General features: G+C 41.2%; 1 protein-coding gene across 2 annotated transcripts in view; it reads right to left on the reverse strand.

Annotated features, from left to right (window-relative positions):
* The window catches only part of PTCHD4 (patched domain containing 4), an 86,755-nt gene that overhangs the window by 40,122 nt on the left and 22,147 nt on the right, over positions 1 to 24,486 (reverse strand). For both annotated transcript variants that reach the window (XM_033938678.1, XM_033938679.1), the window contains exon 2: positions 901 to 1,381. In XM_033938678.1, coding sequence (XP_033794569.1) covers positions 901 to 1,381 — 481 coding nt within the window. The remainder of the gene's footprint in view (positions 1 to 900; positions 1,382 to 24,486) is intronic.

Raw genomic sequence — 24,486 nt, forward strand, 5'->3', positions numbered from 1 at the left:
CTATAAGAATCAGAGCTGTTACCGCTGTGGCCGGAGCTAAAAAGCATGCTACAGTTTTATAAAAGAGGGGTAAGTGCCCAAAGTGCCCAATATTCAGTGGTATATAGCTGGCCTGGAATGGCTCCTAGCTAGCTATCCACGGGATATAGCCAGCTATCTCACACTGAATATCAGACTTGCCGGCTAGCTCAGTGACTAGCTATGCTGAGTGACATAGCTGGTCACCACAGATTTTTATCAGCTGGCCAGCTATGGCAAATGATCAGATAGACTCACCTAAAAGAGCCTTAGGAGACCAACCAATGATAATCGGCTTGACCGGCTAAATATGAGCTGTCGATCTTTGCACCAGATATTCATGGATCGCCACTGACTGCAGGAGGCAACCAGGCTGCCTCCTGTGGTTCAATATCGGGTCCATATGTGTTTTTGAGATGCTCTAATATCATTTAAATATATTCTTTATTTTGCTGTCTTTTTTTTCTTTCTCCTTTATCCAGTTATTATTACTATGACTTTTTTTTTGTCATTCACCAGATGTTCATTTGCTATATTGAGCTAACTAATTTTTTTTTAATAATGATTTCTCACCCCATTTTATGAATGTAAATATTGCTCTAAATGGGCTGAAATTCTTCATGCTTTCATTTTCCTTTTGGTTGGAAGTTTGGCAAAAGATAAATTACAATAAGATAGAAATAGGAAGATTCTCTTTGCAACTCATCATAAAATGCATTGAGTTAATCCAATAAAAAAGGTATTACCTTATTTCCTTTGTTTTTGTTTTATTTCTATATCTTTATCTCTTTGAATGTAAAAAGCCATGCTTAATTACCTAGAAAGGCCTTTACAACTCTCTCTTGGAAAGTTAATTCTACTATTATGAAAAGAAATGATTACCCATAGCGAAGAAAGGGATTCCTAGCAGAGTGGAGTTATACTTTCCATCCATGATGAAAAATATCCCTGTCGCAGTGACACTGGAGATGCAGATGGTAAGCACTCCCAGAAGTCCCAGAAAAGGCTTACTTCGAAGACAGTCTTTCATGGAGCTAGAAAGAGTGGCGGTCACCAGAATCAGCACCAAGCTCACCAGCATCTTACTCTGAGACAGAGAAATTGTCTTCTGAAAGTCCTTCAGCAGACTGGAGGAAGTTAACGAATACAAGTGAATGTTCGTATGTTCTTTCTGTATTCTGTAAACCAGTCTGCAGAATTCACTCTCCCATTTCTCACTAATGAGATCCTGCATAGCAGAGCCATAGGTTTGGAGGTAGTAGGTCATTTGAATGGCCCTGGCTGACTTCACTCTAAGGTCCTTGCTGTTTGGTACTTCCAAAACTCCTCCAAGTTGATGTCCAATGAAACTATTTCTGCCATCCTTGAAGAAAGTAGAAAAACAACAACATATAATTACTGGGTACGTATTTTTTTGTCGGTGATATTATTCTTTACAACTTAAGTTCCTTATTTCAGTTATTCTTTCTGTATTTGGGTAATCTGGGGCTAATTTTTTTATTTTTTTTTAATAAGGTAGCTATGTGTCCCTCAACCCAGAAAAAAAGCACAAGAGTTAAAGGTATTTATCTGGTTAGCAGGTCAGCCAGTGGAAATGTTTAGAAGCATTAATCAGACAGTGCCACTGAATATTTCCCCTGACCACATTCTCATTATCCAGATAGCACCCAGAGAGATCTGGGGACAGAGCTGAAGGTTATCCATAAGCAGAGTATTCTGCCCACTTACTGAATTAAAAGTTAGGAATGCAAAAACATTATCAATCAGTGGTTTGAATATTCCTGCTAATCAGATGGTGACGCAGGTCAGTATCTAGATCAGGGGTGTCAAAGTCCCTCCTCGAGGGCCGCAATCCAGTTGGGTTTTCAAGATTTCCCCAATGAATATGCTTGAGATCTATTAGCATATAATGAAAGCAGTGCATGCAAATGGATATTCATTGGGGAAATCCTGAAAACCCAACTGGATTGCGGCCCTCGAGGAGGGACTTTGACACCCCTGATCTAGATACTTGTGCTAACTATCCAACTTATATTTAACCACAGCAGCCCGTGCATTAAAAAACTATTGACTGCGAAAGTTAAATATTGGGGGAACTTATTTTATGCCTGTTTCATAAAGGTGATATTAGGGTTCCTTTTTTATAAAGGGCATTAAGGGCTCCTTTTACTAATTTCTTTAGCGCACGCACGAAATTACCATGCGCTACACTACGCGGTACGCTTCTAGAATAATGCCAGCTCAATGCTGGCATTAAGGTCTAGCACGTGGCAATTTAGTGCGCGCTATTCCATATGTTAAGGCCCTAACGCACTTTAGTGAAAGGAGCCCTAAGACCTTAGGGCTGGATTCTACAAATGATGCCATTATCGGCGGCTGCCTACAACATGGCTGCTGATCACGCGTTAATCACACAATGGCGTCACTTGTAGAATCGTGTCTATATGAAAGGTAGGTGCCAGAAATGTAGGCCAGGGTTTTAAAGACCTATATTTCTGATGCCTACCTTCCACGAGAATCACATCTGAAGAGGTGCCTAAGGACACTTCCAGTGTTAACCACACCTGCAGTGGCCATAGGTACCCATAGGTGCTCTTTAGTTCGGACAAAAGCACCATTTTTGGAGGCAGCTAAGTACACCTCTATTTTTTTTAAAAAATAACTTTTTAATTGGGTTTTGTTCATCGCAGTCAATTACTGTGTCGACTGAACCAATTAAAATGATTAAGTTAGACAGCAGAAGGGCCCCTACTGCCACCTAACTAGAATTTGCCCCTTAATGGGCTGTTACTGCCTGGGAACAGGCTACGTCAAAAATAGAAAGGGAGGAAACACAATTCCAAAAGGAAGCATGAAAAATTAAATCAGGAAAAATACACAACAGGCTTTCATGTAACACTGTAACCAAAATTCAAGAAAACTTCATAAAAGGTTTCTAATACATACTCTCATATGTGGAAAGATTGTGCTCAGAGACATGGAGGAAAAAGGGGAACAAAGTCCCCCCAAAACCTCACCACCCAATCATTGTAATCTTCCACTTTACAAGATAGCAATATAGCACAAAGCATCAAAAATAAATGGCACTTATCTTGTTAAATACAATTCTTTGGCCTTGACGTGTCACATTTCATCGTTTCTTCAGGAAGCCAATTGAAGCATTCAAAAGACAAAAGTCTTCTGTACTGGATGTGTCTCTGTTATAGCTCACAAATAAATATATAACAGATGAGTGAAAATCCTTGGATGCAGAGAAGGCTTTTGATCGTGTGGAATGTATCAAGCAATGGATTGGTTTGGTATTGGTTCTGGATTTATACAAATGATTCAAACCTTGTATAGTTCCCCTTATGCAAGATTATACATTAATAATTTTTCTGAACGTTTTTGTCTTAGAAGGGGAGTTAGACAAGGGTGTCCGTTATCTCCTTTGCTTTTTGACATTGTTTTGGAACCCTTGTTATTGGCTATTCAGCAGGCAGAGGAGATACAGGGTATTCCTTATACAGGTCGGGAATACAAGGTCTCTGCTTATGCAAATGAAATATTGTTTCATTTGAGGAATCCTGAAACCACCATTCCGAATTTACTAGATCTGATTGATAGATTTGGAAAATTCTCTGGTTACAAAATAAACTGGAGCAAATCAGAGGTTCTTTCACTAAATGTATATTGTACAAAAGGATTATTTGATACATTCCTCTTTCTTTGGAAGGAAGAGGGTATAAAGTATTTAAGTATTTGGATAAAAAGTACCCTGGAAGAAACGATGAAAGTAAATGAAAAATCTTTATGGCTGAAGGTCACAGAAATGTGTGAGCAGTGGAACCCATTACATCTGTCTTGCTAGGGGAGAGTCCAAACAGTTAAGATGATGATTCTGCCTGTGGTTTGTTACCAAATGAGAATGTTACCGTTGTTTTTTCAGGGGTCCTTTTATAAGAAATTAAATAGTATTCTGACAAAATTTATTTGGCTGGGGAAGGCAGCAAGAATTGCCTTGGTATCTCTACAAAAATCAATTGCGGAGGGTGGGGTAAATTTTTCCAACTTTTATAGGTACCATCAAGCCTATATTATGCGTCAGGGTATGTACTGGATCCACCCTGAGCTCATGGAAAGTCTCCCAGACTAGTTATGGTTGGAATGGCAACTCATGTCTCCACTGCGATTAGGTCACGTTTTAAGTATCAAGTTTCCTAGATTGTATAAGGACAATATAACTTTATTAGACACGTGGCAAATTTTAAAATTTGTAAATAATTTAACAGCTATTCCAATCCATAAATCTATGTGTCAGTCCCTCTGGCTGAACTCCAAGATTCAAATTGGTGGGTTTAAGGTCATCTGGAAACACTGGATGAAGGCAGGTATAAGTACTTTGGATGATGTTATATCAGATGGTAAGCTGCTTGACTTTTCATAATTGCAACACAAATTTGGTCTTAACAAATCACAAAATTATAGATGGTTGCAGCTGAAGCAGGCCATTCAGGTGGGGTTCCCTGAATGGAAAAATCTAATTAATCAGCATAGTTTGCCGGTCTTATGTTTTCAGGTGGACTTCCTGGGACACCAGGCCGCTCAGTGGTATAAATTAATATCTGGATTTTTGAATAAGAACTCAAAGACTGGTCTGCGTGACATTTGGAGCATTGAGATAAAGCATCAAATTACTGCATCTCAATGGCCACGAATTTGGGCTTGGAGGATGAGATGTATAGCGTCGGCATCTATGAGACAAACTTGGGGGGTTTTTTTGTTGTTATATAGCGCAGTCTGGACCCCAGTTCATTTACAGAAATTAGCTCTAAGTTGAATAGATGCTGGCACTGTAATCTCGAAGCTGGGACATTTGATCATTCACTATTCTATTGTCCATTGATACTTAGTTTTTGGAAATCCATTTGAGGCCAAGTAAATAATCTACTGGAAAATCCAGTGGCATTATCATATGACACTGTATTATTTGGTATGTCCATGAGAGCCAAGAGTCAAATATCTTCGCATAATACATACTTTTGCTCATCATGACAGGGGTTGCCATACAACAAATTATGGAAAACTGTAAAAATTGGAATCGGCTGAATTATAATTTTTGGTGGAATTCGTTATGCCAAACCTTTAAAATGGAACAGATAATAGCTATACAGCAGGGGTATTATAAGAAATTTAGGGATGTTTGGGAGCCATTAATAAAATATTGTACAGAATGAATATTATTTTCTCCCTTTGTTCATACACGTCCGGGGGGAGGGAATATTTTATAATTTCTTATGCTTAAGAACAATTGGGTATAAGGGAGGGTGTTATTTGATGTGAGTTAAAATTTGATGGTATATTAAATGATAAAATGATTGTATCTTTTGTTACACTTGTTGAAAGTTTTAAAAATGAATAAAGATTTAAAAAAAAAAAAGAGAGAGAGTATGTATTAGAAACCTTTTATGAAGTCTGTTGTGTATTTTTCCTGGGAACAGGCTACTGCAGAATAATGTTAAAGCATATTGCAATATTTTGCTGTTTGTTTATGCCAACCAATATATTATCAAAATTGTAAAAATGTTTTTCAGAGGGGGCATGTCGCAAATAGAGACTGGGAATTCCCTCATTATTCAGCTAGCATGTTATGAGTGCACGCTAACTGGATAACATAGAACTGATACCAGAGCAACTAGCATCTCCTAAATAGGAGGTGGCAAGTACTCCTGCGGTAATTCTATGCAGGTGTCATGTGCTAAAGATATTAGCACGCATCAGCAATAAAATATTTTTAAAAATCCCATCATAAGGGCTGCACTAACTCTGAGCATGCAAGAAAATCCCATGTTAAAAAACGTTAAACCCAGATTTACTGTACTTCAGTAAAAGGGCTCCATTCGTCAACTATGGGCTCCTTTTATCAAGGCGCGCTACGGGGCTTAGCGCGTCAGACATTTCATCAAGCGCTAACCCCCGCGGCAGCCTAAAATCCTAACGCCTCGTCAATGGAGGCGTTAGGTACTAGCACGGCAGGCAGTTTAACGCGCAGTATTCCGCGCGTCGAACCGCTACCGCGCCTTTGTAAAAGGACCCCTATATGCCTTTATAAAATATACTCATAAACTGAACCCTAGTAGCACAAAAAAAACCTTTTGCACGAATTTAAACCTGCTTCAAGACTGGGGTAATTGTGTATATGGACTCTGTGCACAAACCACTTATACTTTATGCTGCAACTTCACCCCAGCTATGCCCAAATTATGCCTCCACGAATGCCTTTTTGCAGATCTCATAAAAGTAAGTTTTCAGTGTATCTTCTTTCAGGCATTTACGTGAAAAAAGCTTAACAAAATTACTCTCTGAATGTGCACAAAATCACTTAGGGCTCCTTTTACCGCTGAAAATCTACCGCCTACTCAAAAGACGGCGGTAGCGGCTAGTGCGCACGGCAATTTAGCGCACGCTATTCCACATGTTAAGGCCCTAGCGCAGCTTTGTAAAAGGAGCCCTTAGTTTCTGTTGTGTGCAAAAATAAGTCGTTACCTATTCAGGACAAATAGCAACAGTATTGATTATAATGACAAAATCTTTATCTGCATCAGTAACGATAGCCTAAGGCACAGGTGTCAAAGTCGGTTCTCGAGGGCCACAAACCAGTCGGGTTTTCCGGATTTCCCCAATGACTATGCATTGAAAGCAGTGCATGCACATAGATCTCGTGTATATTCATTGGGGAAATCCTGAAAACCCGACAGGATTGTGTCCCTCGAGGACCGACTTTGACACCCCAGGCCTAAGGTATAAACTCAGAACTGACTGGTTTGATACAATACAAATGACCTTCGACAGAATAAGCCCTTTTCAACAAGCAAAATGCTACCTGAAATATAAAAGGAAGGTTGGATGTTTTACAAAATTCTCTGAAGACTCTCATTAGACCTAAGGCTTGATCTAGTGAGATATAGACGGTGAATAGTACAGAAACTATCTAGTTCTTGGGATACTGGGCTTGATGGAGTTTTCATCTGATCAGTAGTTCTTATGTTTTTTCAGTAATGCACAATTTAGCACAGGAGCTTAGTCATGCTAATCTAGAACAGTATTTCTCAACTCAGCCCCTGCCAGTCAGGTTTTCAAGATATCTACAATGAATGTGCATAGAGAAACTGGGCCTCTTCTCCCTCGAACAGAGGAGATTGAGAGGGGACATGATCGAAACATTCAAGGTACTGAAAGGGATAGACTTAGTAGATAACGACAGGTTGTTCACCCTCTCCAAGGTAGGGAGAACGAGAGGGCACTCTCTAAAGTTGAAAGGGGATAGATTCCATACAAACGTAAGGAAGTTCTTCACCCAGAGAATGGTAGAAAACTGGAACGCTCTTTCGGAGTCTGTCATAGGGGAAAACACCCTCCAGGGATTCAAGACAATGTTAGACAGGTTCCTACTGAAGAAGGACGTATGCTGGTAGGCCTAGTCTCAGTTAGGGAGCTGGTCTTTGACCAAAGGGCCGCCACGTGAGCGGACTGCTGGGCATGATGGACCACTGGTCTGACCCAGTAGCGACAATTCTTATGTTCTTATAAACTTGATTTGCATACACTGCCTCCATTATATGTCATCATGTTGACATCTGTGCATGTGCAGAGGCCCTCCAGGCGCGCCATGAGCTCAAGTCTTCCAAAACCCAAACAAACTGTTGGGTTTGGGAAATCCCTCTGAGCACCCAAACAGTCCTCTAAAATGAGGACATGTACGGGTTTCCCCAGACATCTGGTAACCCTAATCCTGTGCTAATCAGTTAACATGCAGCAATGAACGAATGCTGATTAGCACAGGACACACCTACTCTCCACCTCCAAACATGCTAAAGGCATAAAAAGAAATCTACCGTATATTTTTAGGGTATGGGTAGTGTATGTCAGTCCTGGAACTACTGTAGGATATCTGAATGTATTTTAATAAAAGGGCACTTTAGTTTATCTAAACTTCTTAACAATGAAGAAAGAGGTTGATAGTACAGCTGGCAGCGTTCAGTGTTTTGCTGACCGCCACAAGTGCTAAAATTGGAACTTCAATGCCATACCATGTCCAGCCACTGGTACTGAATTTCTGGGAATGCAGAGCCAGCTAACAGCCTAACTCTCAGTTATGTGCAATATTCAGTACTTACCCAACTATGGGCTAGATTCACTAAGGCCACGGATTGGATCGGATCCGTGGCCGGGGGGCTGATTCACGAAGCGCCCTCATGCAAATGAGGGCGATCAGAATCACGCTCCCAACCGACCGCATGGATCACTCTCCAGCGATCCCAACACATGCGCAGACCATCTGCGTGCCCGGCAGAGCTGGAAAGAAAACTTTTACTACTTTTGTTTTTTACTTTTTTGCGAGCCCATGGTTTTAACCCGCTTTAAACCCGCAGGTTAAAACCATGGGCTTGAACTGCGGGGAAGGGCAGGAGAGTTGGGGCAAAGAGCAGGGCGGCCAGAGCAGGAGAATCGGGGCAGAGAGCAGGGTTTATACACAAGCGACTGGTCCTCAGCAGTTGCTTGTTTTTGGATCAGCCAGCCTAGTCGGTGTGCCTGTATTTGTTTAGTGAATCGCGTCCTTACTACTTTGCATGCCGTTTCCCCTCATTTACATGCGTACATTGGAGGATGATCGGCCATGAGGTTAGTGAATCGGGTCAGAGGAAAATCGGGTTGCAAAGTGGTCGGGACACGATCGGTGTCCTTAGTGAATCTAGCCCATAGTTTTACCACATAAAGGGGTCCTTTTATTAAGCCGTGCTAAAAAGTGGCTTGTGCTTTTTTTAGCATGTGGGTTTCCCACATGCTGAGAACTCTTTTTAGCGCAGCTCTAAGATGGCTGACAATACCATTTTCTTATTAATGGCCATGTGCAAATTGCAAAATTAGCATATGGCCATTAGCATGAGTCCTCAATACCACCTATTTAGTAGATGTTAAGGGCTCCCATGCTAATCCTGTGCGAATTGGTCAGCATACGCCAATGCCCACGCACTGATTAGTGCAGGGCATGCCTATTCTCTGCCCCCAAAGATGCTTCTCTGCGCCAAAGAATAAAATGTATTTTTTAGCATGTGGATGGCACACACCAAGCCCGCAGCTAGTGGGTGGCTCCTAAGCACATGCCACAAGTGCCAATTTTAGCTGGCAGTAAACATGCATTAGTGCTTAAAGCTGCTTAGCAAAAAGGCACTTAAGATAGGACTGACTTTTATGTGGTCCTATTTATGCAATTAACCTGGTTGGTTAAATTTTGAATATCAACTGGCTAGTTAAATTACAATGAATGCCCCAATATAAATATTCAAATCCCTAATGAAACTATGGGGATTATACTAGGTAGAATTTATAAATGTTCAACATCACCTCTGTCAGTGCATTGGTAAAACATTTGTTTTTAGTGGGAAGATTAACAACACATCAAGAAAAATCCCATGTATCAAAAATATTTATAGTCCCAAATTCATATGCAGGAGTGTGAAAAAAATGAGGGCATAACTATTGCAAATAAAAAAGGGAAGGGGGGGGGAGGAATAGGACTTCAGAACTTTACCCTGGTTTTATTAGTCCTTAAAAACATCCCAACAAATTTTTTCTTATAAACAGATGCCTGAAGACTAACATGACTGCAAAGTGTAACAGAGCTGAGAAAAGAAGGATTATTGGATCAGGGACCTCTGATGAAGATTAAAGGAAAACTTGAGCTACTTACTATTTATCTGTCAACATTTCAATTAATAAACTATACATTTCACTGGTTGCATTTCACCACATATCCCCGGATGCTATATATGGCGCCCAAAGTTGGGGGATGATCCAAGATGTGCACCCAACAAACGAGCCAATCCGTGCCAATAATGATGTGGTAATTGGCAGTAAACAGCACCAATTTCTATTTGGATGCTCATCTTGCTATGCTTTATCCTATAATAATGTGCGCTCAGATCCCATAGCATGTGACCTAAAAGGGGCATAGTCACTAGAGGGCCATGGGTAGGTCAGGGGTGTTTCTCGAATTTACGTGAAGATTTATAGAATATTGGAGATGTGTGCCCAAATTGGGAGAGTGTGGCGCAGTGGTTAAAGCTACAGTCTCAGCACCCTGAGGTTGTGGGCTCAAAGCCATGCCACTCCTTGTAACCTGGGCAAGTCACTTAATACCCCCATTGCCCCAGGTACATTAGGGAAAAATGCTTGAGTGCCTGAATAAATTCATGTAAACTATTCTGAGCTCTCCTGGGAGAACAGTATAGCAAAATGAATAAATAAATTACACCTGGTTTCAGCAGGTGTAATTCCTGGTACATATATTTGGGTGCCAAAATTAACACACAAATTCTTCTGTACTGGGCAGCCATCGTTGAGCGCTTCCTTAGCTATTCTCCACCCATTTCCCCTCCTAAAAATAACAAAAGAACATAAATAGTGCATGATTAGGCAAATTACCACAAACACATATGTTAGTTCTTTCAATATGCTGGGATATATACCATCCGGTCCAGGTAATTTATCACTCTTTAATTTGTCGATTTGGCTTAGTATGTCTTCCAGGTTCAGCAAGATTTCTTTCAATTCCTCTGCCTCTTCACTCTTGAAAACCATTTCTGGTTCTGGAAGATTTCTTACATCCTCTTCCGTAAAGACCAAAGAAAAGAATTCATTCAGTCTCTCCACTATAGCTTTATTCTCCCTGAGTGCATCTTTTACTCCTTGATCATCCAATGGTCCCACAGATTCCCTCATAGATTTTCTGCTTTTGATGTACCTAAAAAATATTGTTACTATGAGTTTTGCCTCTTTGACAAGTTGTTCTTCATATTCTTGTTTAGCTTTCTTTATCACTGTTTTGTATCTAACTTGCCAGTGCTTATGTCTCTTCTTATTTTCTTCATTGGGATCCTTTTTCCATTCTTATAAGGATGTTTTCTTGGCTGTAATAGCCTCTTTCATGTTACCTTTTAACCATGCCAGCTTGTCTCTTCTTTCCACCTTTCTTTATACATGGAGTACATCTGGTCTGGGCTTCCATGATGGTATTTTTAAACAATATCCACACCTAGTTTATACTTCTGACCTTTGCCACAGATCCTTTTAGATTCTTGTTAATCATGTTCCTAATTTTATCATGGTAACCCTTGTGAAAATTAAATACCGCTACAGAAGATTTCTTTAGCGCCATCACTCCAGTTATCAGCTCAAATTTGATCATATTATGATGACTGTTTCCCAGCAGACCCAACACAGTTTCCTCCTGTACTTTGTCCTGCATGCCCCTCTTGTTGGTTCCTGGACCAGTTGCTCCAGAAGCAGTCTTTTATAATATCTAGGAATTTTACCTGCCTAGCACTCCCTGATGTAACATTTATCCAGTCAATGTTGGGGTAGTTGAAATTACTAATAATTTCTACACATGCTCCATACACACTTCAGAACCCCTCTCAAAAGTCCACAGCTCAAGGAACCAAATCTCCAAAACTACACAACATAAAAAGAAATTATTAAATTGGTAGTTGAAATCACCCATTATGCCAGCTTTTCTAATATCTGAAAACTTTTCTTCATCTGTCTGCTCATTCTGTCCTGGGGGACAGTAGTATAACCCTTCCCTTCAAACATGGAATTTTTAAACAAATGGATTCCACACTATCTATGTCGTTCAAAATGTTTATTTTCTTTGATTCAATGCCCTCTTTAACATATAGCGCAACCCTCCCTCCAATTTGAGGTGCACATTGACTTTGTATGTTATATTTGTGAGAGTGCTGCCAAGAGAAAGACTGCTGAGGTTTTTAGCATGAGCCGGCATGGTAAATATTCCAGTGCTCATAGAATTCCTATGTGCATTGGAGCACTTACCTCGCTGGCCCGCACTAAAAGCCTCTAGCACAGTTTGATAAAAGGTGTGTGGGGGGGGGGTTAATAGTGAAAACCTTCCTCTTTACAAACCCAGCGCCTTAACGACTGGCACCTCAGTGATTCAATACCTCCACTCCTGACTGATGGATCCCGTTTTTGAGGAATCCTCATCCGTGCAGAGTTACGACTCAGTATTGTTTTCAGTTTTTATATCAGAACTTTTAGGGATCCCTGAGGAAGACAGCATTGTCGAAACATGGACCGTGTTGGGCCCACAGTTCCCAACGGTTTGGGTCCTAGATATATTTTATGTGGATTAGGAATTTGTATATTTTTAAATAAAGTCTGCATCTTGAACATCACCATCTCCATAGAGTTTTCGTTTTCGCTTTCTTTGATGGATCTCAAAGACATTTCCTAGTACACCAAATGGACTCCCACTGTAAACCAATTGCCACCCAAATATAACTTAAATACCTACCTAACTTACTTCACACTCTTTATTTGTTTCAAGCAGGCCTGGGGACTAGCTCCTTCCTATCTCCTACCTCATTTCGTGCTATACTGCCCCACATGGACAACCAGAAACTGTAACTTATTTGCATACCCAAGGATCACTGGCTGTAAATATAAGTCCTTTTTGGATAGGTCTTTCACGTTCCAAGCAAGCAAACAGCAGTCTTGGTTAGGTAACTATATCAATGGAGCCAGACTGACTTACGGCGCTTTTCAGAAAGACTATGGCGGTATAGAAGAATAAAGTTATTATTATTATTAAAATTCAAATGTCATTCCTAGTACAACTAATCTGTGATACTCAAATGCTATACTTTCAACCATGTTCAGACCTGCAATGCAAAAGCTGTACTACCTCTAAGTTATGTCTATGTCTTTGCTGTGAACGCAGCATTATCAACTATGCTATGTCTGCCAAGTCTGTATTTTCGCATACGTCATGTCCAGTCTGTATTGTGGATGTACTCTTGTAACCCATTCTGGGTCCTTTGGGGAGGATGGGCTAAATAAATGAGTGAAAAATAGTGAAAAATTTACATGTGCATTTTTATAGAATAGCACCTAGCACGAAGGGCATTTAAATTCAAATTGTTCCCAATTAGCGCCAATAATTGATTTCTAGTACCCAATTATTGGTGCTAACAGGTTTGTTATTGATTCAGGGCTTCTTACATAAAGCTGCGTTAGGCTTTTTTATCGCCGGCTGCAGCGGTATTAGTTCCGATGCTCATAGAATTCCTATGAGCATCAGAGCTAATACCGCCATGTATCCATAATTTTTGCAATGTGTTGCTGAAGGGAGATGGAGAAAATGCTAATGAGCTATATTTTTTCATCTTTAACTTGGATATTCACAAATAAGGAAGAAAGAGTTGTAAAATTAAGCAATTGATTTAATTAGCAGCTGTGACAGGAGAGTCATTTAATAAAATGGAGCTTGATTTTATTGTAAACAACAAGAGTGGTATGAAAAGCTTTCTTAGAAAGCCACAATTTACTCTTCTACCGAAGGGCCATTATTCCACTATAGGGAAAGATTTTGCTGGATTTTGACTTGTGGTAAGATATTCATTTTTCTCTGGAATGCATTATTTAACATGCACTTTCCTGGAACAGCAGTTTCTGTCTTATTTGCTGGTTAATTTAACAAGCCTGAATGCAGTTCTTGAAAAGACATTTTTACAGAATCCATGCATGGTACACATCGGCTATCTCATAAAGAGATGTAACACTGTGGTATATCTTTGTGACCATTGAACTTGCTCTTTGGACAAACAGCAGAATTAGTCTTTACCTTCCAGAACAACAAGGGGATACAGAGTTGTGCCAGAAAATCATGTCACATGTTGCCCAGATTCAATGTAAAACTCATTGACTTTGATAAAATCCATGCCCCCTTTCTTTCTCTATGTCTCCGTGCCCCATTTCTTTCTTTCTTTCTTTCACCCTGCCCGTTCTTTCTTTCTCTCTCCATGCCCCCTTTCTTTCTCTATGTCTGTCTTTCTCTCTCTCCATGCCCCATTTTTTTCTTTCTTTCTTTGTTTCACCCTGCCCCCTTTCTTTCTTTCTTTCTCCCTGCCCTCCCCCATGCCACTGCCATTGGGAAACATGCTGCTGCCACCACCGCCGGGGAAAGGCTGCCACTGCAGCCGTCGGGAACAAGCCGGCGCTGAGTTTTCCCTCCCTGCTTTTCTTCCTCGAGGGGCCAACCAACTCTCGTCGCCCGACGTCAATTCTAACATCAGAGAGGATGTTCCAGGCCAGCCAGGCAGCGATTGGCTGGCCCAGAATGTCCTCTCTGATGTCAGAATTGACATCGGGCGGCGAGAGTTGGTCGGCCCCGTGGGGAAGAAAAGCAGGGGGGGAGAACTCGGCGCCGGCCTATTCCCGATGGCGGCAGTGGTAGCCTTTCCCTGGCGGCAGCCTATTCCCCGGTGGGTGGCCAGCCCCCCCTTAGTATGCCACTGGGTCTCCTCTCTGTACCTCTCTGTCTCCCTCAGCTCCTTCAAGTCTGCTTACTCTAGCCTCAAAAGATCAGACCCATTCCCTAAGTGCTAGGAGCTATTTGCATTGAGCACACACATAAGACCTCTTACCAAATAGGAGATAATCAAACATGTGACAGTGCAAAAGACTGGATTGTCCCCGTCTTGCTGCTGGACTGTTGCCTGCATCTTAACATTGGCGATATATTTGTTAAGTTGCTATTGGAGTTGTAATGTACACTAAGGCCCCTAAGATTGCTAATTTTATGTTAGGCTATGATAATGTTTAATTTTTATTATTATTTTGTAATGTTGTAATTGGTAAGTTTCCCTCAAACTATTTCTTAATAGCTAATTATTAGCTAATAGATATGAGCTAATTACTTTTTAGCCTTTTAATTGGTTCAAGAACCTATACGTCAGAGATTATGCCACAGATGGGTGGGAGATACCAGGGGTTTCTTGTCTTTTTCATATCAACATAGACATATAAATATTGTTGCGTTTTCTTTATGTATGCCAGTTTGCCCAGTTTTTTTGATAGCAGTGTCTACGTGCCATGCATGTTTGTGTTTAAGGAGGCTATTTCTAAAGTCATTATAGGAAGTATATGGCAATATGCATGTGTGAGGAAGTAGTTGATAAAAGGAGTATACTATTTACCCTAAAATCAGTGTTCCCGCTAAGCTGCGCTGGGGTGCGCGGGCGCACAAAATATTACCTCGCAGCGCACAAGTTTCTCGTCACAGCGCACACAGTGTAGAGCACAGTTCTTCAACCGCCGGTCCGCAAACAAAATCTTGCCGGTCCGCGAAGGATTCGGTCCCCGCCGCAACGAAAGGCCGGCGTCAGCTGACTTGCAACTTCCTGTTGCAGTCGCTGTGCCGGGACTCCTGCCTTCGCCGGGACTCCTGCCTTCCACCGCGTTTGCCTCCTGCCTTGTCTCCGCACCTCCAGACCAGCAGCGGCAGCTGTGTATGCTTTTAACTTCGGCACAGAGCTGCCCCTAATCAATAGTTTAGCGCGGTTTCATGAGGCAGCCTCGGGGCCTTTGATAGCCGGCCCGCTTCGATGATGCGATGTGGGCCGGCCTAGCAAAGGCCCCGAGGCTGCCTCATGAAACCGCGCTAAACTATTGATTAGGGGCAGCTCTGTGCCGAAGTTAAAAGCATACAGAGCTGCCGCTGCTGGTCTGAACTCTTGGGCCGCTGAAGGAGGGCAAAAAGCAGCTGTCCTGGAGGTTTCCCTTCCTCTCGCCTTTACAGGTTCCTTTTTTCCACCTTTTTTTTTTTTCCTTCAAACGGCAACGGGCCCCAGCATCGACATCAATCAAGTAAGTTCCACTGTCAATCAAGCGGTTCTGCTCGGCCAAAGCTTCCCCTGTGACATGAGCCACCCTCAGGGGAAAGAAAGTGACCCACAAAGGTGAGGGGAAGGGGGGCAGTTGATGGAAGTTGGGGGGGGGGAGAGAGAGAGAGAGAGAGAAGGGGCAGATGATGGAATGGAGGAGATGAGAGAGAGAGAGAAGGGGACAGATGATGGAAGTGAGAAGAAGGGAGAGAGAGCAGAAGGCAGATGGATGTCAGTTGAGAAGGGAGAGCAGATGCTGAATGGAAGTGGGGAAAGAACACATACTGGATGGAAGGAGGAGATAAATAAAGGGGGAAGAAAATAGTAAGATAATGGAGGGGTGAGGGAAAGGGGTGACAAGCTGTGTGTAGACACAGTGAAAAGAGGGAAACGGGACTAAATAGTAAGAAAGAATTTAATTTAGATGGAGGCAGAAAATAGAGAAGGAAGACCAGAGAAGAAAAGGGAAGAGAGAGCAGAGAATGATCAGATCTGAGTGGAGGAAATGAGAAGAGAGATATGCTAAAAACCACAGGGGGGAGGGAAGGATAGAGATGCCAGACCATGAGGGGAACAGAAGGAAGATGATGGATGCTAGACCAAATTGGGGGGGGGGGGGGGGGGCAGGAGGAGAGATGGCAGGGAAAGACAGACAGTGAATGGAAGGGGCAGATGCTGGACTGAAGAGACAGAGAAGGTTATCATGCTGCTGTACCGGGCCATGGTACGCCCTCACCTGGAGTACTGCGTCCAGCACTGGTACTTTAAGAAGGACACGGTACTACTCGAAAGGATCCAGAGAAGAGCAACTAAAATGGTTAAGGGGCTGGAGGAGTTGCCGTACAGCGAAAGATTAGAGAAACTGGGCCTCTTCTCCCTTGAGCAGAGGAGATTGAGAGGGGACATGATAGAAACATTCAAGGTACTGAAGGGAATAGACTTAGTAGCTAAGGCAGGGAGAACGAGAGGGCACTCTCTAAAGTTGAAAGGGGATAGATTCCATACAAACGTAAGGAAGTTCTGTGGTAGAAAGCAACATATTTATTTGGCTCATAACTTGCTGGCGCCCGATATTTTTAGCTCACAGTGAAAAAAGTTTGCTCACAACACCCGCCCGCTTAGAGGGAACACTGGTTGTCACCCACTTTTTATGCCTCTAAACTTAAGATTTCAGTGAAATTTTGAGTATACATTTATACATTAATTTTAGAAAGAGGTCAATATGGGTGCATTACTTCTTTGGGAGTATAAATCCTTTGAATATTTGGCCATAGTATAATCTCACTGTACTTTAATATCACTGAGTAATCCTACCTAGTTAAGGGACCAGTGTTCTAAAATGCACTAACATTAGACTTTAATGTGGCTACACACTGTGTAACTGACATGCAAATGCGGTAGATGGTAAAGGATGCAAATATTTTACCTACAGATGCTTTCACAAAATTTTATTTATCCCACCCAAAGGTGTAGTTATGTTTTTTTGCATTAATGCATCTGTGAAGCACTTTGTGCCCACACTTTGTCATTATGTTAATCGGTACTGAGCTGTCTTGCATCTTATCACCTCATTAGCATAGTTTTCATATTCAAATTCTTACAAGTTAATTTATGTATGCTCAAAGCAATGGTAATGACTGTAAACCAGAATGCATATGCTTATAAGCATATTATCACATTTTAGTACTTTGGCCCTGAAGCCGTGGAGGGAAAATGAGAGATTTGTATAATGAGAATTTCATAAGATTGATAATGTTTCAAGGATGTGAAAATTAAAGACAAAAAGTTACTAAAGGCAGTAAAAGAAGAGATGTTCAGGCATTCAGAAAAAAATATACAGAGGATAATGTTATAAAGACTTTCCAAGTGTAAACCAGGGTTCTATGCATAGAAAATACATGAAATAATGTACCAGAGACACATGGAGACATATGTGCAGTCAACAATCCTATGCATCATCTTATATGTGCTGAAATTAGGTGTTCCTGGGAAAGAATGGGTGGAGCTAGTTTTACACATGTACTTTGGAAAAGGCCAGAGTATAGATTATATAACTTTGCAGAGCAGTGTAAATACGTGTGTGCCTTCCATCACAGGTTGCATGTACAAACAGCAATCTAAGGGGAAACATGAGAACTTTCCCTTTATAAAACTACCAATTTTTATATATTTAGGGGAAAATTCTATAAATAGAAGGGCGCAAGAGGAGACCCGGGAAACTACAGGCCGGTAAGCCTGACCTCAGTCCCGGGAAAGATGATGGAGGCACTGATCAAAGACAGCATCTGTGAGCACATCGAAAAAAATGGGCAGCTAAAACCGAGTCAACACGGCTTCTGCAAGGGTAGGTCATGCCTCACTAACTTATTGTACTTCTTTGAGGGGGTGAGCAGTCAGGTGGATAAAGGGGAAGCTATAGACATCATTTACCTTGACTTCCAAAAAGCCTTCGACAAGGTGCCACACGAGAGACTGCTTAAAAAGATATGGAACCACGGGGTACAAGGGGAGGTCCACCGATGGATCAAGGTCTGGCTGGCAAACAGGAAGCAGAGGGTTGGCGTAAAGGGCCACTACTCAGACTGGAAAGGGGTCACGAGCGGAGTTCCGCAGGGGTCGGTGCTGGGACCGCTCCTGTTCAATATCTACATAAACGACCTAGAGGCGGGAATCAAGTGTGAGGTCATTAAATTTGCAGATGACACCAAACTATGCAGCAGGGCTCAAACCAGGGAAGACTGCGAAGATCTTCAAAAGGATCTAACACAGCTGGAAAAGTGGGCCGAAAAATGGCAGATGAGCTTCAACGTGGGGAAATGCAAGGTCATGCACGTGGGGAAAAAGAACCCGATGTTCACATACAAAATGGGGGGAACATCACTAGGGGTCAGCAACCTGGAGAGAGACCTGGGAGTGATGGTAGATGAAACACTGAAGGCATCAGCACAATGCGCCACGGCCTCAAGGAAAGCAAACAGAATGTTGGGTATCATTAAGAAGGGTATTACAACCAGGACGAAAGAAGTCATCATGCCGCTATATCGTGCAATGGTGCGGCCGCACCTGGAGTACTGCGTCCAGTACTGGTCGCCGTACCTCAAGAAAGACATGGCGGTACTTGAGGGAGTACAAAGAAGAGCAACTAGACTGATAAAGGGAATGGAAAAACTTCCATATACCGAAAGATTGAAGCAGTTGGGACTTTTCTCCCTGGAGAAGCGAAGACTTAGAGGAGACATGATAGAAACCTTCAAGATCCTGAAGGGCATAGAAAAAGTAGACAGGGACAGATTTTTCAAATTAAGGGGCGCCACAAGTACAAGGGGGCACTCGGAGAAATTGAAAGGGGACAGGTTTAGAACAAACGCTAGGAAGTTCTTTTTCACTCAGAGGGTGGTGGATACGTGGAACGCGCTTCCAGAGGCTGTTGTAGACAAGAAAACATTAAATGGTTTCAAAGAAGGTTTGGATAGATTCCTAGAAGAAAAAAGGATTGAGGGGTATAGATAGGTATAGACCATTGCTCAGGCAATGGGCCTGATGGGCCACCGCGGGAGCGGACCGCTGAGCAGGATGGACCTAGGGTCTGCCTCAGCGGAGGCAACTTCTTATGTTCTTATGTTCTTATGTTCTTAGTGCCAAAACTTAGCTGCTGATAAAATTCTGCACTCAATGGTATTCTATAAAAGGCACTTCAGGATGAGCACTTCTTACAGAATAAGCTAAAAGAAAGTGACAAAAACCCTACGCAAAATATGCAACAAGCAAATATTAGGAGTAGGGATGGACCATTGGTTCCCCACCTTAAAGGAGATGGGAGGAGCTATAAAAATAGGTTCAGTAGATGGAATAGAAAACCTTTAGAACATGTGAGCAATTCGATAAATCATTGTACACCGGCACTATCCAAGCTCTATTGTTACCCCCGAAGAAGCCCGTTAGAGCGAAACGGATGGGACCTCCGTCGGGTCACTAAGATAAGTGCTTGACATCTAAAAGCTATATATTTTATTAATTTTGAAACCTATTTAGAGTTGCTGGTTGATTATGCTCAACTGAAATGAAGAGAGATTCTGATAGAACAAATTTTTTGGTAAATTAAAAAGTTTTGGCAAATTAAAAAATTTTTATAAAAATAAAAAAATATATATCAGATAAAGAATTAAAATCATATAAATTATTACACAGGGGTTTTTGACCAGTGATGAAAACCAACCCCAATTGGCTATGGTCTGTTTGATCATATTCCAGGGTTTTTTTGAGGTCTTTTCTCCTCTGTTTTAGAATTTACATTATATGTAATAATCAAGTGATCCACTTCTTCTTGATCATAGAAAACCTGATTAACATAACAAAATGAAAACAATCACAATTAAAAGGCCAAAGGCCTAACATTTTCATCTAACAAAAATTAAAATAAATTCAAATCATAGTATCCACCAGAAGATAGCACAGTTAAAAAAAATGAACCTGCCTTAAGGGTCATAATTTCTTTCTCTTTTCCTGCAACACCTGTCTTGCTTGACTAACTTTTATGGCCGATAATCCTTCTTATTCAGCTGGTTCTCAGGAGCCAGCACAATCTTTCTTCTGGATTCAGCTTTCTCCATTAGCTTATACTGTATCATCAGGACACTCAGAACCTTTTTCTCTGGCTCTGGCTCCTTTTTGTTGGGGAACTGAAGATCCATTCTTACTCCTGGTATTTGCATGCCACACCTTACAGAATCAAGAAGTAAAATATAACCCAGTATATATCACTGTAATCAATTTTTATTTGATCCTCAGTAGGCTCGTATCACCTCTTGGGTGCTTGTAATCATGCCGACTTGGCATGAGCCATTTCTTCACCAGATCTGGATTTATTTTTAAATTATTTTTTTATATTTTTCTTATATAAACTTTCTTGTAAAAATTTCCTTATAAATATATTTAAATAGTGAACTTATCTTTTGTCAATAATGCTGAAGGAGTGCCCCCACCTTCAGCATTATTGAAAAAAGATCTGGCCCCCCCCCCCCAGGAAACTGCGGCCGGAGGATCTTCTGCGAGGGAGAACACAGCAATCTCAGCGCAGAAAGGGAGAAATGCCACCTATTCAGCCCTTCATTTGACACGCCGAGATTACTCTTGATTCAATTTGGACTACATTGGACTCCCTGGGAACCTTTCCTCTTGTTAAAGAACAAACTTTAAAGGTAAAAAAAAATGTGAAGAGGAATTGAAGACCCAAGGGGAGAAATTCAGCGGTTTAGAGACATTAGTACATGGTCTTCAAACAACTTGTGGAACTGTTGTTCAGGACAAATTAGTTTTATTGAGGAAGATAGAAATTTTTGAAAACTATACAAAACTGAATTTAAGATTGTTGAACTTTTCTAAAATGATTACTATGTTACCTAAAGAAATATTTTACAAATTTTTGAAGGAAGTTCTCCAATACCCTGAAGAAGGTCTTCCTCTTCTACATAAGAGTTCCTTCTAAGGAACCTTCCATCTCTGAACCAGGAGATTCGCTCTCTGCGATTTCTTCAACTCCATTAGATATTTCTAATATATTGGAAAGTTCTCAGGAAGAAGTTGCATTACGTTCTACGTTATTGGTAACATTTGTATTCCAACAGGATAAGGAAGCACTTCTCCCTTTTTTTTAGGCATAAAGAAGTCTCCTTTCTGAATGGAAAGATTTCAATTTTTCCAGATGTTTCAAGATCTACGCAAACAAGAAGGAAAAGATTCCTGGAGATGAAAGAAAATGTGAAAGCATGGGGGTGGGGCAAAATTTCAATTACGTTCCCCTTGTAAATGTATGATTTATTTAGATCAAAATTCTTATGTTTTTTATGAACCCTCCCAATTACAATTCTTTCTTGAAGGAAAGGGAGTATCAATGCAGGGGACCGAGTGAATCATATTGAGCTAATCCATTTAAATGAATGGAGAGGAGCCACTATTAATAATTTGGAATGTTTATTCTAATTTTGTTTTAATATCACTCCCTCTGATATGTGTGATTGTCTCTCTCGAAATGTGGGCTATGGAAGAGTCCTAAAAATTATTCTTTTGTAGTAATGATTGCTAACTTGATTAGGTGTTTTGTTTTGTAATGAGATTGTTAAAAAAGGAATAAACGATTGATAAATTAAAAAAAAAAAAAAGATAAGTTCACTATTTAAGTATATTTATAAGGAAATTTTTACAAGAAAGTTTATATAAGAAAAATATAAAAAAATACAAAAAACTAATTTAAAAATAAATCCAGATCCAGTGAAGAAATGGCTCATGCCAAGTCGGCATGATTACATGCATCCAAGAGGTGATACGAGCCTATTGAGGATCAAATAAAAATTGATTACAGTGATATATACTGGGTCATATTTTACTTCTTGATGTATTTGAGTAACCTATTAGCTTTGATTTCATAAATACTTTATAGAATAGCACTGAGCATCAAATTCATCTTTTACCATTGAGTATAAAGACTTAACGTCAACTGAAACCTGGTGTAAATCCTGGCGCACAGTTAGGCAGATCTCTGCTAGTCTATAACAATACAGTAGGTGCATTTTTTTATGAATGCCCCAACCCACCCATACCCTTCCTATTGCCATGCCCTCCCCCCCTTTGAGTTGCACATGATCCATTGTAGATGCCAATTGTTTCTACTACTACTAATCATTTCTATAGCACTGCTAGATGTACATAGCACTATACATTAAACATGTATGAGACAATCCCTGCTCAATAGAATTTATAATCTCATTAAACAGACAAACAGGAGAAATAAGGATTAGGGAATTTCTGAAAGAGGGAATGATAAAACAGATATGGACTCATCGCAGGTTTCTCCCCAGGTATACCTTAGACCCTGCTGCTCCAGTGGTGAGCCAGAGCAAAAGCAATCCTCCTATGCTCCTGCCCTGTGCATTCTCACTAATACGAGTTCCAAAAGTGACCTCATGAGACTGCCATGAGCTCAGTTTATATTCGAGTCAACCTTTTTTCACCCTTTTTGGGGGGATAAAGATTACCTTGGTTTATATTCAGGTGAATTTATATTTGAGTATATACAGTATTTTACAAAGAACACACCCAAAAAAAGAGTAGCATCATAGAGTTTTGAACCTATAAATCCTGGATTTTACAGAACTGGCACATAAAGAGCCACTAAGGAGCCAAGCTAAAAGAAAAACTTTTTGGGGAGGGGTGGGGGGAGGGATTTATGAAGTGGTTTTAAGTCCCAAAGAAGTAAGCACAATTGTTCCCTCAATCACTCATGTAAACCCCAGATCCCACTGAGCATAAGAACATAAGAATTGCCGCTGCTGGGTCAGACCAGTGGTCCATCGTGCCCAGCAGTACGCTCATGCGGCGGCCCCTAGGTCAAAGACCAGTGCTCTAAATGAGTCCAGCCTCACCTGCGTACGTTCCGGTTCAGCAGGAACTTGTCTAACTTTGTCTTGAATCCCTGGAGGGTGTTTTCCCCTATAACAGACTCCGGAAGAGCGTTCCAGTTTTCCACCACTCTCTGGGTAAAGAACTTCCTTACATTTTTGCGGAATCTATCCCCTTTTAACTTTAGAGAGTGCCCTCTCATTCTCCCTACTTTGGATTGGGTGAACAATCTGTCTTTATCTACTAAGTCTATTCCCTTCAGTAACTTGGATGTTTCGATGATGTCCCTTCTCAGTCTCCTCTTTTCAAGGGAGAAGAGGCCCAGTTTCTCTATCTCTCACTGTACGGCAACTCCTCCAGCCCCTTAACCATTTTAGTCGCTCTTCTCTGGACCCTTTCGAGTAGTACCGTGTCCTTATTCATGTACGGCAATTAGTGCTGGACCCAGTACTCCAGATGAGGGTGCACCATGATCCGGTACAGCGGCATGATAACCTTCTCTGATCTGTTCGTGATCCCCTTCTTAATCACTCATAGCATTCTGTTTGCCCTTTTCGCCGCTTCATCAAATTGTCGACCAGTACTCCCAAGTCTCTTTCCTGGGGGGTCTCTCCAAGTACCACCCCAAACATCCTGTATTTGTGTATGAGATTTTTGTTACCGACATGCATCATCTTACACTTATCCATGTTGAACCTCATTTGCCATGTCGCTGCCCATTTCTCGAGCGTGGTTAGTTGACAAACATGCATATCTCAGAGCAAGTGGTAATGCCAAAATTTAGTTTTTTGTCCTTAGTATGCCTGCATTGCTATTGCAAAATCAGAACTAGATATTCTTTTCCCATCCACCCAAACACATGGCCTCTTGCAAATAGTCCATGCTGTAAATGTGCATATTAAATAGCAGCTTTTCAAATTTATACTTGGATACATAGGATATTTACATGTGCAAACCTTCTAAAATGGCCTCCTGTTACTGACTTTTACTCCTGAGAATCCCTCAACTTTCTTATGCTTAATCTTTCTTCCTTCTCCCTGTCACACTCTGAACGTTGATGCTTCACAGACTGTCTCCACACGAGACTGCTGCAGTTTATCTGTTCCATACTTTAGGACCCAGTGTAAAAGAAATATAATGGTATTTCCAGTGCAATAAGGATGGCATGCTGAACCACAGGTTCACCCATCTATGCTCATGAGCACACCACAGAAGATGTCAACTACAGCTCCCCAACTCCTCCTCCCTCAAGAAGATCAACACCCAAATCATAATTAGTGCCAACTAAGTGCCCATTAACTAATTATTTTGGGCACTGATTTGGGATACAAATTTGGGTGACCTATAT

Source organism: Geotrypetes seraphini, chromosome 3, assembly GCF_902459505.1.
Source record: "Geotrypetes seraphini chromosome 3, aGeoSer1.1, whole genome shotgun sequence".
Classification (NCBI taxonomy): Eukaryota; Metazoa; Chordata; class Amphibia; order Gymnophiona; family Dermophiidae; genus Geotrypetes; species Geotrypetes seraphini.